Raw genomic sequence first — 15,474 nt, forward strand, 5'->3', positions numbered from 1 at the left:
GTCACTGGGGATGTGAGAAAATTTTAATTTTTCCAATGGATTTAAAGTATTCGAATCAAATTCTTATTTAAAATATCAAATTGATCCAAATTCATAGCGGTTCTGGTTCTGTACTTTTCGAAATTTGAATTTCAGAAGACAGTTATATTCTATTCTAATCGATTCTTTTTTTTTTGTTTTCTATTCTAGTTTAATATTTTATTTTCGTTTCCATTCTATTATTTTCTACTCTTTTCTATTTTTTTTTCTATTATATTCCTTTATTTTTTATTCTATTTTATTCTATTCTATTATTTTCTATTCTCTTCCATTCCACTGATACCAATGAAGGAGCATTATTCCTCTCACTGACACCAATGATCAGGCACTATTCCTGCCACTGATACCAATGATGGGGCACTATTCCTCTCACTGACACCAATGATCAGGCACTATTCCTGCCACTGATACCAATGATGGGGCACTATTCCTGCCACTGATACCAATGATGGGGCACTATTCCTTCCACTGACACCAATGATGGCGCATAATTCCTACAACTGACACCAATAAAGGTGCACTGATCTCACTGACACCAACGATGGGACACTATTCCTTCCACTGATACCAATGATGGGGCACTAGTCCTCCCACTGATACCAATGATGGGGCGCTATTCCTTCCAATGATGGGGCACTAGTCCTCCCACTGATACCAATGATGGGGCGCTATTCCTTCCAATGATGGGGCACTATTCCTCCCACTGACACCAATGATCAGGCACTATTCCTGCCAATAATACCAATGAGGGACCACTATTTCTCCCAGTAATACCAATGATGGGGCACTATTCCTCCCACTGTTACTAATGATGGGGCACTATTCCTCCCACTGACACCAACAATGGGGCACTATTCCTCCCACTGACACCAATGATCAGGCACTATTCCTCCTAGTAATACCAATGATGGGCCACTATTCCTCCCACTGGCACCAATGAAGGGGCACTATTATTTCCACTGACATCAATAATGGGGTACTATTCCTCCCTCTGATACCAATGATGGGGCACTTTTCCTCCAACTGACACCAATGATCAGGCACAATTCCTCCTAGTAATACCAATGATGGGCCACTATTCCTTCCACTGACACCAATGATAGGGCACAATTCCTACAACTGACACCAATGATGGGGCACTATTCCTTCCACTGGCACCAATGAAGGGGCACTATTTTTTCCACTGACACCAATGATAGGGTACTATTCCTCTCACTGACACCAATGATGGGGCACTTTTCCTCTCACTGACACCAACGATGGGGCACTTTTCCTCCCACTGAAACCCATGATCAGGCACTAATCCTCCCAGTAATACCAATGATGGGGTACTATTCCTCTCACTGACACCAATGATGGGTCACTTTTCCTCCCAGTAATACCAATGATTGGGTACTATTCCCCCTGCTAACACTATTCCTCCCAGTAATACTAATGATGGGAGGTTGATTTCTTCCACTGACATCAGGGCATTTTTCTACTCTCACTGACCACCATCCAGCCCCCCTAATGTCTGAAGGTCAGTTAAATTGGCCCTTTGTTTAGAGGGCCCCTGCTCTATGACACGATTGGAAGAAGAGAATGCCACCCTTTCTGTAGACGTGCTCCTCTCTTGCAGACAACTAACACCGGAGGCCTGCACAGTACAAGGTACACCTGCCATGGGAGAATCTAGTAGATTGGCGGCTTTCTCAGAGGGTTTGGCTTCAAAGCTTTCCAAGTCACTGACCCAGAACAAGCACAGAGATAAGGAGCTCTGACACTCTTCTGTCAGTCATAGTGACAGCTTTGTATGAGGTCTATGAGAAAAGTCCTGGAGGCAGCCCCAGCCCCAGCCAGGCAACCGGCTACACAGGTAATCCAGCAATGGCAACCCTTGCACTTTTCTAATGACAGCTGTAATGAATGACAGAATGCCTGTTTTTCTTTTTTTTTGAACCACACATGCTGAGATTAATGAGGTCACAAATTGCTTTTCTCAAGAATGAAATGTGAACTTGTCAGACCTTGAGGGATTTCCATGCACCCCCCACCCCACCCCAGGGGCAGTAAGAGAAAATTAAATAAAATGTGGTGTTACATCAGTGAAATGGCTTGACTTGCCTAGCTTTATGTAACATCTGACTCCAGGTTTACTTTCACTTTAAATAGTTAAATTGGGCCAAGTAATAAAGCAAATACACAGCTCAAAAAATGAAAGGAACACTTTGAAAACCCATCAGATCTGAATGGGGACAAATCTCCTGCTGGATATCAATACTGATATGGACGGGGTGATGTGTTAGGAATGTAAGGATGCCCCATCGTTTGATGGAAATAAAAATGATCGACCTACAGAGGACTGAATTCAAAGACACCCCGAAAATCAAAGGGAAAAAATGATGCAGTAGGCGAGTCCATTTTGCTGAAATGTCATAGCAGCAACTCAGAATGGTCCTCAGTAGTTTGTATGACCCCCATGTGCTTCTATGCACGCCTGACAACGTCGGGGGAGGCTCTTAATGAGACCACAGATGGTGTCCTGGGGGATTTCCTCCCAGATCTGGACCAGGGCATCACTGAGCTCCTGGGACTGTCTGAGGTGCAACCTGGCAGCGTCGGATGGACCGCAACATGATATCCCAGAGGTGTTCTATTGGGTTTAGGTCAGGCGAGCGTGGGGTCCATTCAATGGTATCAATTCCTTCATCCGCCAAGAACTGCCTGCATACTCTTACCACATGAGGCCGGCATTGTCGTGCACCAGGAGGAACCCAGGACCCACTGCACCAGGAGGAACCCAGGACCCACTGCACCAGGAGGAACCCAGGACCCACTGCACCAGGAGGAACCCAGGACCCACTGCACCAGCGTAGGGTCTGACAATGGGTCCAAGGATTTCATCCTGATACCAAATGACAGTCAGGGTGCCATTGTCTAACCTGTAGAGGTCTGTGCGTCCCTCCATGGATATGCCTCCCCAGACCATCACTGACCCACCACCAAAACGGTCATGCTGAGCCTAGGCAAGTGATGTCTTACATCCAAGGAGTCTTCATGGCATTTATTTACTTTCATCTGGAGGAGGGGCTCTCTCAACTAAGCACAACCTCCTGTCTGCATGCCTGAGCTAAGGGCAGAGAGATTTAAGGACATAAATGCTCCATGAATCATCTGCCCTTACTCAGGATGGCTGCAACTAGAAATGCTGGGGGGCGGGGGGTTTAAAGTGATTTCTCAACAAAATAAAGCATGGAGACATGAATGGATGGGAGAGTTCACTTTGGGTATTAAAAGGAATTAAAACAAAAAATTAAATTACTAACCGTTCTGTATCTGCCACCCCTGTCTGCCAATCCCTTCACTGGCTTCCAACTGCCCAACGGATAAAATTCAAAACATTAATAACATATAAAGCTATTTATAACTCTGCCCCAACTTACATCATCGATCTTGTCTCTAAATATCACCCAAACCGTACTCTCCGCTCCTCCCATGACCTCCTGCTCTCTAGCTCCCTTGTCTCCTCCTCCCATGCTCGTCTCCAGGACTTTTCCAGAGCTTCCCCCATCCTCTGGAACCCTCTACCCCAATTTATCAGACTATCGCCTACTCTGCTCACTTTCAGGCAATCTCTTAAAACCTATCTCTTCAGGGAAGCCTATCCTGCCGTCAGCTAATAATGGAATCTTCTACTCTTCCAACCAGTCCATCCCCCACAGTTACTACCTTTTGTACTACTATCCCCCACTCCCTCTTAGATTGTAAGCTCCAAGGATCAGGGCCCTCCTTTCCCTCTTGTATTGAACTGTATTGTTGCTGTATTGTCTCCCGTTACATTGTAAAGCACTGAGCAAACTGTTGGCACTATATAAATCCTGTATAATAATAATAATAACAGTTTCCAGTTTGTGGTGCACAGATACAGTTTCGTAGTTTAAACTCTAATGAATCTAAGCTTTATGAAAACTCTAGAACTATCAATTTCCTTTGAATAATAAAAAGACACCATTACCAACTTTAGACTTGTTTATTGAAGCTGAAGAAAAGTGTTCAAAGTTTTATAAATATGAACTCTACTGGAACAGTGACTTAGGTCACTAAGACAGGTAACATACAAAGACACAAACAGAAGTTCTGCCAGAAGCCAATCCATTCCCCTCGAATTGTCCAGTGTTCAATTCTTTCAGCTGCCAAGTGGTGTAATAATAATAATTAAAAAAAAAAAAAAAAAAAGTCCTCAAAAACATTAAAGTGCAAGTTCTACCTTAAAAGAGTGGCAGCTGGAATGCAAATATGTAACATGCAAACAGTCTGACATGATGGGTTTACTCTTCACAAGCATAAAAGGCAGTAGGACAGTTCAATGCTACCGTATGAAAAAAAATAAAAAATAAAAAAAATCTGACTGGCTCGCCAAAAGTGTAAACGGCAAAACTCTTGCCAGAAGTAACAGGTTCTACTCTACTCAAGACTTGCGTTAAAATAAAAAGAAACCAGCAGGTGACAATAGACATTTGGACTTCCTATTCTAGAAAACATTACTTTGCTCATTAGCAAATAAAAAAATTTGGAAGCAGTGCTTATAGCCTTTAAAGGGAAACCCCCAAAGTCCATTGTCAGCTTCTAAATGGCAGAATGACAGGTCTGCAGTCTAGATCAAGAATCATTTTTGGAGATTTTGGTCCCGAGGTACCCAATAAACAACCTTTTTTATTTTCTTGGTGTACACCTTATACAGTAAATATCTAGTAGCGGTTAGTCATAATCAATTGAATTTTTTCTGAAATTTTGAACACCTTTCATAGCTTAACCAAGCCACTTCCTCCATTCAGATCTAAAGAAGTGCCTTGGATCAGCTACAAAACATCTTCAGAAGTACAGAACACGTCCAGTTGAATGTGGCCAACTATGACTAGATACATCATGACCTGGATAAATAAGAACCATCGCAGACTTGCTGTACAATAAAATTTGGCATTCAGCTACTCAAGGCTCCATGTGACGTGAGCTCCGCTTGGACGGCTGCCAAACCATCCGCTCTGCTATCTTGACACATGAAAGTATTGAGTAGGAAAGCAGCAGAGAGGATATGGGACTCTGTTTCTGGCAGGTATCAAGGTATTTGTTTTTGTGGTAGAGTAGACAATTTCATTTTTAGTCTGACGTTTGATAACTTGTTCTTCCCAAAATAGTTTTGCTCTTTTTAGATTTTAAAAGACAGACAGACCATGCAGTGTCACAAGTTTCGTATTCAGACCTATCATACAAAAGTGATTTGTACAATTCTCCCGGAAGCCTTGGCAAGTCTAATGGGAGTAATGTTTATTAATGGAAAGGTGGCCCACAAAGACTGACTGGTCTTCTAGAGCAGTGGTCTCCAAACCAACTCAGGGACTAGATGTGGCCCTTTGCTTGCCTGTATCTGGCCCTTGGGGCATTATTCTTCAAACTGACACCAATGATAGACCATCATTCCTTCCACTAACACATTTGATGGGGGACTATTCCTCCCACTGATACCAACAACAGGGCACAGTTCCTCCCATTAAAACCAATGATGGTGCATAGTTTACTCCCACTGGCCAGTCAGGCCACCTAAAGCCTGGAGGACAGTAAACTGTCCCTTTGCTTAGAAAGTTTGGAAACTCTTGTCCTAGAGCAGTGGTCTTCAAACTGTGGCCCTCTGCCTTTCTCTGACCCTTGAGGCACTATTTTTCCCCCACCAATGATAGGGCACCATTCCCCCAACTAACATCAACTATGGGACACTGTTCCTCCCACTAACACCAACAATGGGGCATCCTTTACTCCCACTGATGCGGAGACATTTTCTACTCCCACTGGCCAAAGCCAGAAGGAAAGCAAAACTGGCCCCTTTCTTTGGAAAATCTGGAAACCCATGTTCTAGGGCAAGCATAGGAATGGCCATGGGTTTTGATCACACCCCCTGCTGTCCCTTCCCTCCTGCTTTGTAGGACACCCCCTTGTGCTATTCTGATCAATCCACAGAGTCATTTCACAGCAGAAGGAAGTGCTTAAATTTACATAGGCCCCTACTCACACAAACATTTTGTGATGCAATTTCCAAAGCACTCAAGATGAAGAATCCCATTATACTCTATGGGACCTGAGCAGTGTGTTCCTTGTCACCTGTTGTGTGAAGCTCTAAAAAGGACATGAGCTTCTCTGGGGCAGAATTGCACATTTTTGGCCCCATAGACTTTAATGGGTGGGACGGAAAATGTGAGTCTGAAAAAGTCTACGAGGGCAAAAATGTTTGATTCTACTACTGTACGAAATAAACAAAAACTTGAAATCACCAGGCTATGCTCAGGCTAGTGTGAATGGGGGCTAAGACTCTCCAGGCATCCTAGAATAACACAGACCCTGGACCATGAGCAGAGATAGTTACAATAAAATACAAAAAATACAAACTGTTGTAGTAAGAAAAGAAAGCTATCTTCTACCATGCACGATGACTTATCTGTTGGGCTTACTGAAAAAAAAAAAATTGTGGTCTTTTCACACCACCTACTGCACCTCAAAAAGTGTATGTACAGCCAAAAATGTTACTTTTATAGTTTTGAATAAAACAGGGAAAAGTTAGAATGCTGATCAGGGTAATTTTTGCAACCTGTGTCCTGCTATGGAAATTTGCCCTCACTTCCTGTCTTTGAGATGCAAAAAAAAAAAAAAAAACCTACCTCCCTAAAGTAAGAAAAATTTCTTCAGACAGTTATCAGATTATTTGCCCCAACTGAAGGATTTTCTTCCATTCTCCCATGAAACTCCAAAATTTAGGACAATTTGAGGAGTAAATTTCCCCACTGTAAAATAGAAGACAATAAGCTCTAGCAGGGCCCGGTTTCCTTTTGTACCACATTGTATTGTAACGTCTACCTTGATTTTGTAAAGCGCTGCGCAAACTGTTGTCGCTATATAATAATTTTTAAAAAATGGCTGAAGATCTAACCATTCCCTATCTACCCAAAATTAAAAGAAATGTTTAGCCTTCACATACACTTTAAAGTAAATCTTTACGCCAATTTTATTTTATTTTTTTGCTGTCCATAGTGGCGAGAGTTTTCTGCATTTCTTGGTCTAGTAAAAGCAAAAAAAAAAAAGGGGTCACAAGGACAGGAATTCTCCCCAATGGGGTTACACTGGGCAACAAGAGGTTTTAACCCCTGCCATGCTTTGTCCCCAAACCCCCCCCCCCCCCCCAAAACAATGAGGGTCCATTTACACCATTGTGGTGCATAGACTTCAACGCGAGTTGCGTTAAGGCAGCTCATTCAAAATGAATGGGCAACGAACACAACAGAATATGGTGCATGCATCATTTTTAGCAGCGCAACATACGTCTAATGGAAAGCAACGTTGGTTTACCATTCAGATTGAAAGACAACGCGTCGCCCCAATGCATGTAACATTCATGACTACGCATGGCTGCAATGGTGTCAATGGGCCGTAAGTCAAAAAACATCAAGTGGATGCTACCAATATAGCTTTTTTCCTGCACAGCCTAAATTTAGAGGTACTTGATCTTTAGGAATTTCTTATTATGCAATTCAAGTATCTAAAATGAAAAAAAAAATCCCCAAATTAAAACCAGATCTAGATCAGCAACGTCATCTGTGAACCCCTAAGCTTTATGCTTTAGCTGTCCAAATAAGTCCTCGAAGAATATAACCATCCTATAGTAAACGTGTAATGCATTACAACCATGGATCAGCTCACTAAGAAAGATAATTCCATCTGCCCTCCAGGACTGGAGCTGGACAAACCCGTCTTCAATTATATGGGCCACGGAAAAGGTGAAGCTGTACTGTACCTGATTACTACCTGCAATTAATTGAATTTGGCTCCCAGAGACAAAAAAAAAAAATACATACTGGAATTCTGTGCTATGAATGGCAGTGTGCAGTAACCCACGAAGACCAGTTGCAATTCGGTTGCATCGCCTGGTCACCGTACACTACAGCACATTGTTCGTTGTCCCGTTACTAAATAAGCCCTACCAAACGTTGTGCTCTTGTACCAGACTATAGAGTTTTAAAACAGTTCTGCCCACGCAAGAGGTGGAAGCTTGAAGATTCCATGAAATTAAATGTTTTAGAACCTAAAAAGTCCATATATAATGGAGGTATACAATACTGGATAATGCACAGCATTTTCAGTGATGTCACTAACAAATGTTCAAAAAAAAAACAAAAAACAAAAACAATCAGAATCCATCATGCACTGCATGTATAGTTTCCAGATGACTTAAGATGAAGATCTCTATTGAACGGACAGCCATCCATAGTTGCTGATAAAGTCACAGTGATTCTTATAAGTTCAGTCTGATAAAACAAAAAGGGAGGTAAAAAGAGTGGGGCAAGCAACCTCAAGTTTTCCCCAAGCAATCTGCATATCTATGTCCTCGAGAAATTTTCTGTCTCGCACAAGGCACAATCCTGCTTCCTACACCCTGTGAACATTAAGTTACCCACTCTCAACGACTAGGCGGTGGCAAAGTCGTTGAGTTGACATAGACGCCATGATCTCCCGGTGTTACAAAACTCAGACACACTACAACTTGTTGCTCAATTTGCAGAACTCCAAGGAATAAGCCCTGTGCAGCTTTAAATAAAGATGGAATGGAACGGAACACCAGGCAGCCTAGGCATCCAACTCAAACCTGGCAACGCCAAGATTTTGACGGGCTTAGCCTACGCGTTTGTCATTCAACAAAGACCTCAAAAGGTTCATCTTTTCTTCTTCTGCTGCCTGAGCATTTTCTTCCGCTTAACGATCATTTCGTAGAGCTTCTCTATGCCTTCCCGCAGTCCATCACCAATGATAGCGCACGTGGGCTGAAGATGCCACGGCGTGGAAGAGCTGAGTTCATTTAACGCCAACAGCTTTTCGATTTCTGACAAGGATAGAGAGTTCCGGAGATCCTGCTTGTTGGCAACAATCAGGACGGGGACTCCTTGGTTCTCGGAGATCTTAGTGATTTTATACAGTTCCGTTTTGGCCTCCTCCATCCGTTCGACGTCAACAGAGTCCACCACAAAGACGATCCCATCTGTGCACCTAGTGTATGACTTCCAGAGGGGCCTCAACTTCTCCTGACCCCCCACGTCCCAAAAGTGAAACGTCACAGTTTTGGCGTTGCCCAGGGACACTTTGATCTTCTCGGCATTAAACCCTTTGGTGGGGACGGTGTTGACAAACTCATTGAACTGTAACCTGTATAAAACAGTGGTTTTCCCAGCACAGTCCAAACCCAAGATCACGATGTGCAGTGCTTGAAATGGTGATATGCCAGAGAGAATAGGAGTCTGTTCTGAAAGTCCATTCCCCATTTTGAAGAGGGTTTTGTAAAAAGGTTGATGGAACACAATCTGTAGCCAATCCAGAAGATTTCCTAAAAGAAAAAAGGGCAATCAGTAAATATAGAATTTAAAGAACATCACAAAGATCCATTGCTAAACACTTCTTGGTTGGGTCTCCCCCTGAACTGCAAGGGCTAAATACTGATTTAAGTTTAGGGAGCCACAAAAACCAATTCTCTGCTAACCCGGCAGTCGAAGCTCTCCTCAACTCCCTTACACTCCAACAGTGGACTGTCACTTGGTGCCCTCCCATCCAATGCAGAGCTATGAGCCCCATGTTGGGCTTCATAACCTTAGAGCACCTACAACCACTGAAGCATAAGGGAGAAGAGGTTATGGGGACTGGTCTCAACAGTCTTTCTCAAACTTTTCAACAGAGAGGAACCCTTGAAATAACTTTCCGGTCTCAGGGAACCCTTGCTAAAAATGACTACTTCTACAACTCATGATACATTAGTGTGATGGTCAGTGGGAAGAATGTTCCTTACACTTGAGGTCATGGAGAAGAATTACCCCCTTATAGATAGCTAAAAAGATCAATAGTGTTATTGGGAACAATGTCACTGATCATTGTTCAAGGAACCCCTAGCAACCTCCTGAGGAACCCCGGTTTACAAACCCTGATCTAGAAGGAGCAGAGATTCAGGTAAGTAAACTAAGTACTTTTCTTAACCCTTAGACTTATTTGAGTATTTAAATCCCTTCCAGGCTAATGATGGGTAGGAAATGTATTTTTATTTATTACAGGTATACAAGTAGGGTCATCAATTTATGCAGAGCTTAACATCATGTACACACACATCAGTCTATGCCCTCAAGGAACTTACAATCTAAGGCCCCCATCTTGTATACATTCACCCCTAATAAGGTTAACTTGGCCAAGAGTCAAGTTAAAAGCGGAGTTCCACTTAGTGTGTAAAAAAATAAAAGTCAGCAGCTACAAAAACTGTAGCTGCTGGCTGTTAAAAAAACAGCCATTCACCTGTCCCACGATCCTGCGGTGCCCCCGCCGCAGCCTGTTTCACCAGCTGTCCTGTATTCCAGGCGCCGGCATCTTCAGTGTGGGCAACCGGCTGTTACAGCTTGCGGCTTCCTGAATGGCTCCGTAGTCTTCTGGGACCTGTCATGTGTCCCACAAGACTACGGGGAGGGAGGGTAGGAGGACAACTTCCGCTTCCGATCACCCTAGGCGATTGCAGTGGACGTGGGAGTGGGTACCTGTCAATTTTGGTTACCCACTCCCCAAAGGTGCCAATCCTTAATGAGGAGCGGGGGACCAATCTTTAAAGCGGAACTTCCCCTTTTTGGTGGAACCCCGCTTTAACCTACCTGCATGTCTTTGGATTGAAGATATCGATCTAAATTATTTCCCAACTTAAAGTATAACTAAAAGCAAATATTTTTCGAGTTTTAGATGGTGCAGGGAGGGATTAAAACACAGGGCAGGTCTTTTTTATTTATGTCTGTATGGGAGATTCACCCTATTTGTCCTGTTTACCCTTCTCAATGGGAGAAAAAAAAAAAAAGCTCAAAAATTGGGTTGTCACCAAAACAGCAATAGAGAGGAAATCTTCTACTGGGGACACTAGTTCTGGTGACCGTCAGGGATTCCCTCGCTCTACTTGTTTTGGCTACGGGACAGGAAATGAAAAGAATAACTGACTGAATAACTTCAACATGGGAAAAAAAAAAAAAAGACAATGCTTTTTTAAGTTAACAGAATCAAATTTGAGAAACGTTATTACATCAAGTCATGAAGAGGGTCATCGAAGTCTAAAAAGTCTCAAAACCATTAGAAAACAAAAAAAAAAAAAAAAAAAAAAAAAAAAAAAAAAAAAAACCATACAATGATCACCCTAAAGTCCAATTCATAGAAAACAATTACAATTCATGTAACAACTTTCATTTACTCAAAATCATTCTTATAACATTGATTTTTATTTTTATACATTATTGTGAAAATAAAACCTCAGAAGAGCAGTCTTTAGGAAAAACAAAAAGTGCAATCAACGCCATGTAATTTAACTAGGGGTGCACCGAAATTTCGGTGGCCGAAACGTTTCGGCAAAAAACACCCCTATTGGCTGTTGGCCGATATGAAAATGAGCACTGATACAGGTGCCGAAAATAACCCCGCCCCCTTGCCGCTGCCACCGCCGGTCCGCCGCTGCAGTCACCACTCGGTAGTTCTCAGCCTTACCTGAGAAACCACCGAACGATCCCGACACTGGGCATAGAGATGAGTGAAGGAAAGATGGCCTGCACTCATCTCTATGCCCTTGGAGGACCAGAGCGATGTCACTTCCAGTTCTGGCACCTTGTAAACAACATGTGGGGTCCCCAGATCTCTCCATAAACAGGACCTGTCACTGCTTATTTCTATCACAAGGGATGCATGCATTCCTTGTGTTAGGAATACAAGTGATTAATATTTATATATATATTTATTTTTTTAAAACAAAAAAGGTACAGTGTAAAAAAAAAAAAAAATTAAAAAAAAAAAAAAAAAAAAGTGCCCCCATCCCCCCGTGCTCATACATACTAGTGAACGCATGCGTAGGCAATGCCCACATATGTAAACGGTGCTCAAACCACACATGTGAGGTATCGCCACAAACATCAGAGCAAGAGCAATAATTCTCACACTAGAACTCTTCTGTAACCTTACACTGGTAACCTGTAGAAAATTTTTAAATTGTCACTCATGGAGATTTTTTAAGTACCGCAGTTTGACACCATTCCATGAGCATGTGCAATTTTAAAGCATGACATGTTGGGTATCCATTTACTCGTCATAAGATCATCTTTCATATTTTACCAAAAAATTGGGATATTTTTTTTTAACCATTATGTATTCAGAGTATTTAAAAAAAATATATATATATTACATTTTAAAAAACCGTCCATTTCGGTTTTCGGCCAAGTGCATCCTGAATTTTTGGTTTCCGTACCAGAATATTCATTCACCACTAAATTTAACTGATACAATGTTACCATCTTCCATACCCACCCCTATAATAAAATTTGGGTATACTTTATATGCGATCGATACATTGACGGATACCGATTATTTGTGCAACCTATGTATACTAAATGCCCAGTTTTCCCTAAGGACTCATTTACTCCAGATGCAATCAAACGCATGTATTAAAAAATACGCAAGAAAACAGAATGTATTTTAATGAGCCTAGTTTACACTATTAAAAAGGTGGTTTCATGTGTGTTTAAAAAAAGAAAAAAAAAAGAAAATACAGCTTGCTGCATGTTTTTCACATGTAAACATGCTGAACACACAGCAAACACATAAAAATGCAACTTGGTAATACCAACAGAAATAATAATTCTTAAAAATTGCACACGAAATGTACCAGAAACATTACAAATGTACACCTGGAACTGCACGCTAAATGCAGAGATTGCGGCATAAATCAACCCTTAGATAAACATTTAGGGTTTGTTTACACTGCTGACAACCCTTACCACACCTCTGATTAATGATCTATGGTAGATGGCTTTTCAGAGGGTGTTTGACAGATGGTTGGAAGGCGATCGCTTCCATTGCACGATCGCTTCTATTGCATGTGGTTGCAGCACGGCCCCATTCACTTTAGTGGGTTATGTTTGGTGGACAGGAACAAGGGGTAGAATCAAGGGTTGGGCGCACTGACAACTCATGGAGCCCCTGGGCAATAGGGGATCATGGGGCCCCTGTGTCCTTGCCCAAACTCAAAAAAGCCTATGAAAAAAGGTACCAGGGGCATCTTATGGGGCCCCCTACTGACCCCGAGCCCTCGGGCAGTGCCCAAGTTTCCAAATGGTCAGTCCGCCCCTGGGTAGAATCTTTGCCACGGCATGTGTATAACCCCCTCTGGCCTCTGTATTAAGTTGAACGAGGCGGACTTGGTAGGGCAGTAAAACCATGGCTCAACTGCCTATTTTTATTGCATGTGTGAATGAGCCCTAAAGCAGGCCATAGAGGAGAACATTTTTCACTTCATTTGGTGTGCCGGCTGCAACGTGATTTTCATGCTACAATTGATAGTACCGGATCCAACATCCTGTTTGTTTGTTTTTTTAGAAAATATAAACAATCAATGACACAAATATATGAGCTATTTTTGTTTTTTGATCGACAGAACTTTTTTTTTGATTCGTCTATGGCCCGCTTTAAAACGTAAAAAAAAAAAAAAAAAAAAAAAAAAAACCACTTGCTGGAATGCTAAACTACGCCGCACAATATCCTGTGACGAAGTGAAACTTTGTACAGGAGTAAACAAATAAAAACAGAGTTCAAGAAACATTCAATCCAAACTTTCAGCGGTTAAAAAAGTCAAGGCGCGCCCAACCAACCACTGAAAGGACTTATTAAAAATGAGACCCCCCCCCCCCCGTAACCATCTCCTACAATAGTATCCCATCCTCCCGCTATATCCCTATGGAAACATCTTAAGTAAAGCGCAGCCACCTGCGATTTTTCAAATGCGTTTGCGGTTGCTAATAGCTGATGTCACCAAATTCAGCCGGCGATAGGTGTCAGAGGAGGCACGACGAAAACCACAATAAATGCGTTCTGATTGACAGCAGGACCCTGGGGGGGGGGGGGGTTAGTCTTTGTTGATGATTAAGCCTGCAGCTTGGCGAAAGTGGAATTGTGCACCGAGCAAAGTCAGCTCTGCGAAAAGCAGAACGCCTGCAGGAAAAGGGGTGTTGGCTGATCCTACACACGCCGCCGCACCACAACACCGGTTGGGGAAGGAGGTGGGGGGGTCATGCAGGATCAGACAGCTGTGATCAAACATATCCTCATTGGAATTGAATTTGTTACAACGTTACCCTTGTATTGGCAGATTGATATTATGTATCCTTGCATCCTATCTATATTTTGTGTCAGCCCTAGAATGCAGGGGGGGGTGGTGGGGGGGGGGGGCATCACTGGTTATGGCTGTTGCATAGGCCACCCATAGAGTCCAATACAGCAGCAGCCACACCATGATCCCCCCCCATTATCACCCCCACCCAGCCTGCAATGGGTGATCTGCACACAGCTCCCAATCCTCCATGCAATTGTCAAGGCAAAAACTAGTGCAACTTGTGTGAATGAGTATGTGCACCCCCCTATTATATTATGCACCCCCCATTATATTAAGCCCCCCTTTTTCTTAAAGGACACCCCCCCTCTTCCCAGCAGCAAGCAATTGATGAATAATCAGCAGTGATCAGCCAATCAGAGATCATTGAGGACCCACCTGCCGGGGATGGTGCAGTGCCTGCTATCTGCACATAGACCGCATCGCTCCGCTTCCCCCTCCAGCCGCTGCCAGCCACAGACTGCGAGCAGGCACATTACCAGACAAGTGACTGGCCGCCGGGACACGCCCTCCCCTCCTCCGATTGGCGGAGTGCGTCCTCCCCACCTCCCTTCCAGGCCAGCAGCCGCCTCTGATTGGGTGGGAGTGTTTTCTGCTCGCCGCTCTGAGTGTCTCCTGGTCTCCGCTCCACCTGTTGGTGTCGGGAGGGAGCTGCGGCTGAGTGATGGCGGACGGTGCCGGGCGTTATCGGCGATTTACGGACGATGTGTGCAGAGATAGACCCCGGGGAAGGAGGGAAGGGGGTCTGCAGACAACCAGGAGGGCTCACCTATGTGAAGGTGGAAGGGGTGGAATATTCCTTTAAGGCTCTCTGAATTAGATACAAAGTAACAACAAAAGTTTAAATGAAGTCCTTGTGCACACGGGATGTTTTTACAGTGGCTGTTTTTGGCTTTGATGTTTTTTTCTATAGCCAGTAAACCCCCCCCCCAGCATGTTATCCTATGTGTCCATACACACATAGGCTGTAATCAGCGTTTTTTGGCTGGGTTTCTAGAGTTTTTTTAGTTGTAAAAATGCTCTAACGCTGAAAAATGCGGTAAATCACAGCAAACCAGCATTTTTGGATGCTGTTTTTACAAAAAAAAACCCTTTTGTCAAAAACCGCAAACGTGAAAAAATGCAGCTAAACGCTAATACAAAATTGCTGAAAAACTCCCGTTTTTAGCCCGGGTTCACACTTGTGCGGTGCGGCTTATCGC

At 43.2% G+C, this 15,474-nt stretch overlaps 1 protein-coding gene across 1 annotated transcript; it reads right to left on the bottom strand.

Annotated features, from left to right (window-relative positions):
- Positions 1-4,029: 4,029 nt before the first annotated feature.
- ARL4A (ARF like GTPase 4A) lies at positions 4,030-14,741 on the bottom strand. The gene is made up of 2 exons (XM_089654578.1): positions 14,651-14,741; positions 4,030-9,436 (listed from the first exon to the last, which is right to left on the bottom strand). Exon 2 carries the CDS (start codon positions 9,372-9,374, stop codon positions 8,772-8,774), a length of 603 nt encoding a protein of 200 aa, XP_089510704.1. The 5' UTR covers positions 9,375-9,436; positions 14,651-14,741; the 3' UTR covers positions 4,030-8,771.
- Positions 14,742-15,474: the final 733 nt, after the last annotated feature.

Source organism: Staurois parvus, unplaced genomic scaffold, assembly GCF_062004578.1.
Source record: "Staurois parvus isolate SC_StPar_1 unplaced genomic scaffold, SC_StPar_1.0 ptg000779l, whole genome shotgun sequence".
In the NCBI taxonomy this organism is placed as follows: Eukaryota; Metazoa; Chordata; class Amphibia; order Anura; family Ranidae; genus Staurois; species Staurois parvus.

What these genes read in the sequence shown, in the direction of transcription:
- ARL4A (XM_089654578.1), bottom strand. Translation starts at nt 9,374, where the DNA reads ATGGGGAATGGACTTTCAGAACAGACTCCTATTCTCTCTGGCATATCA.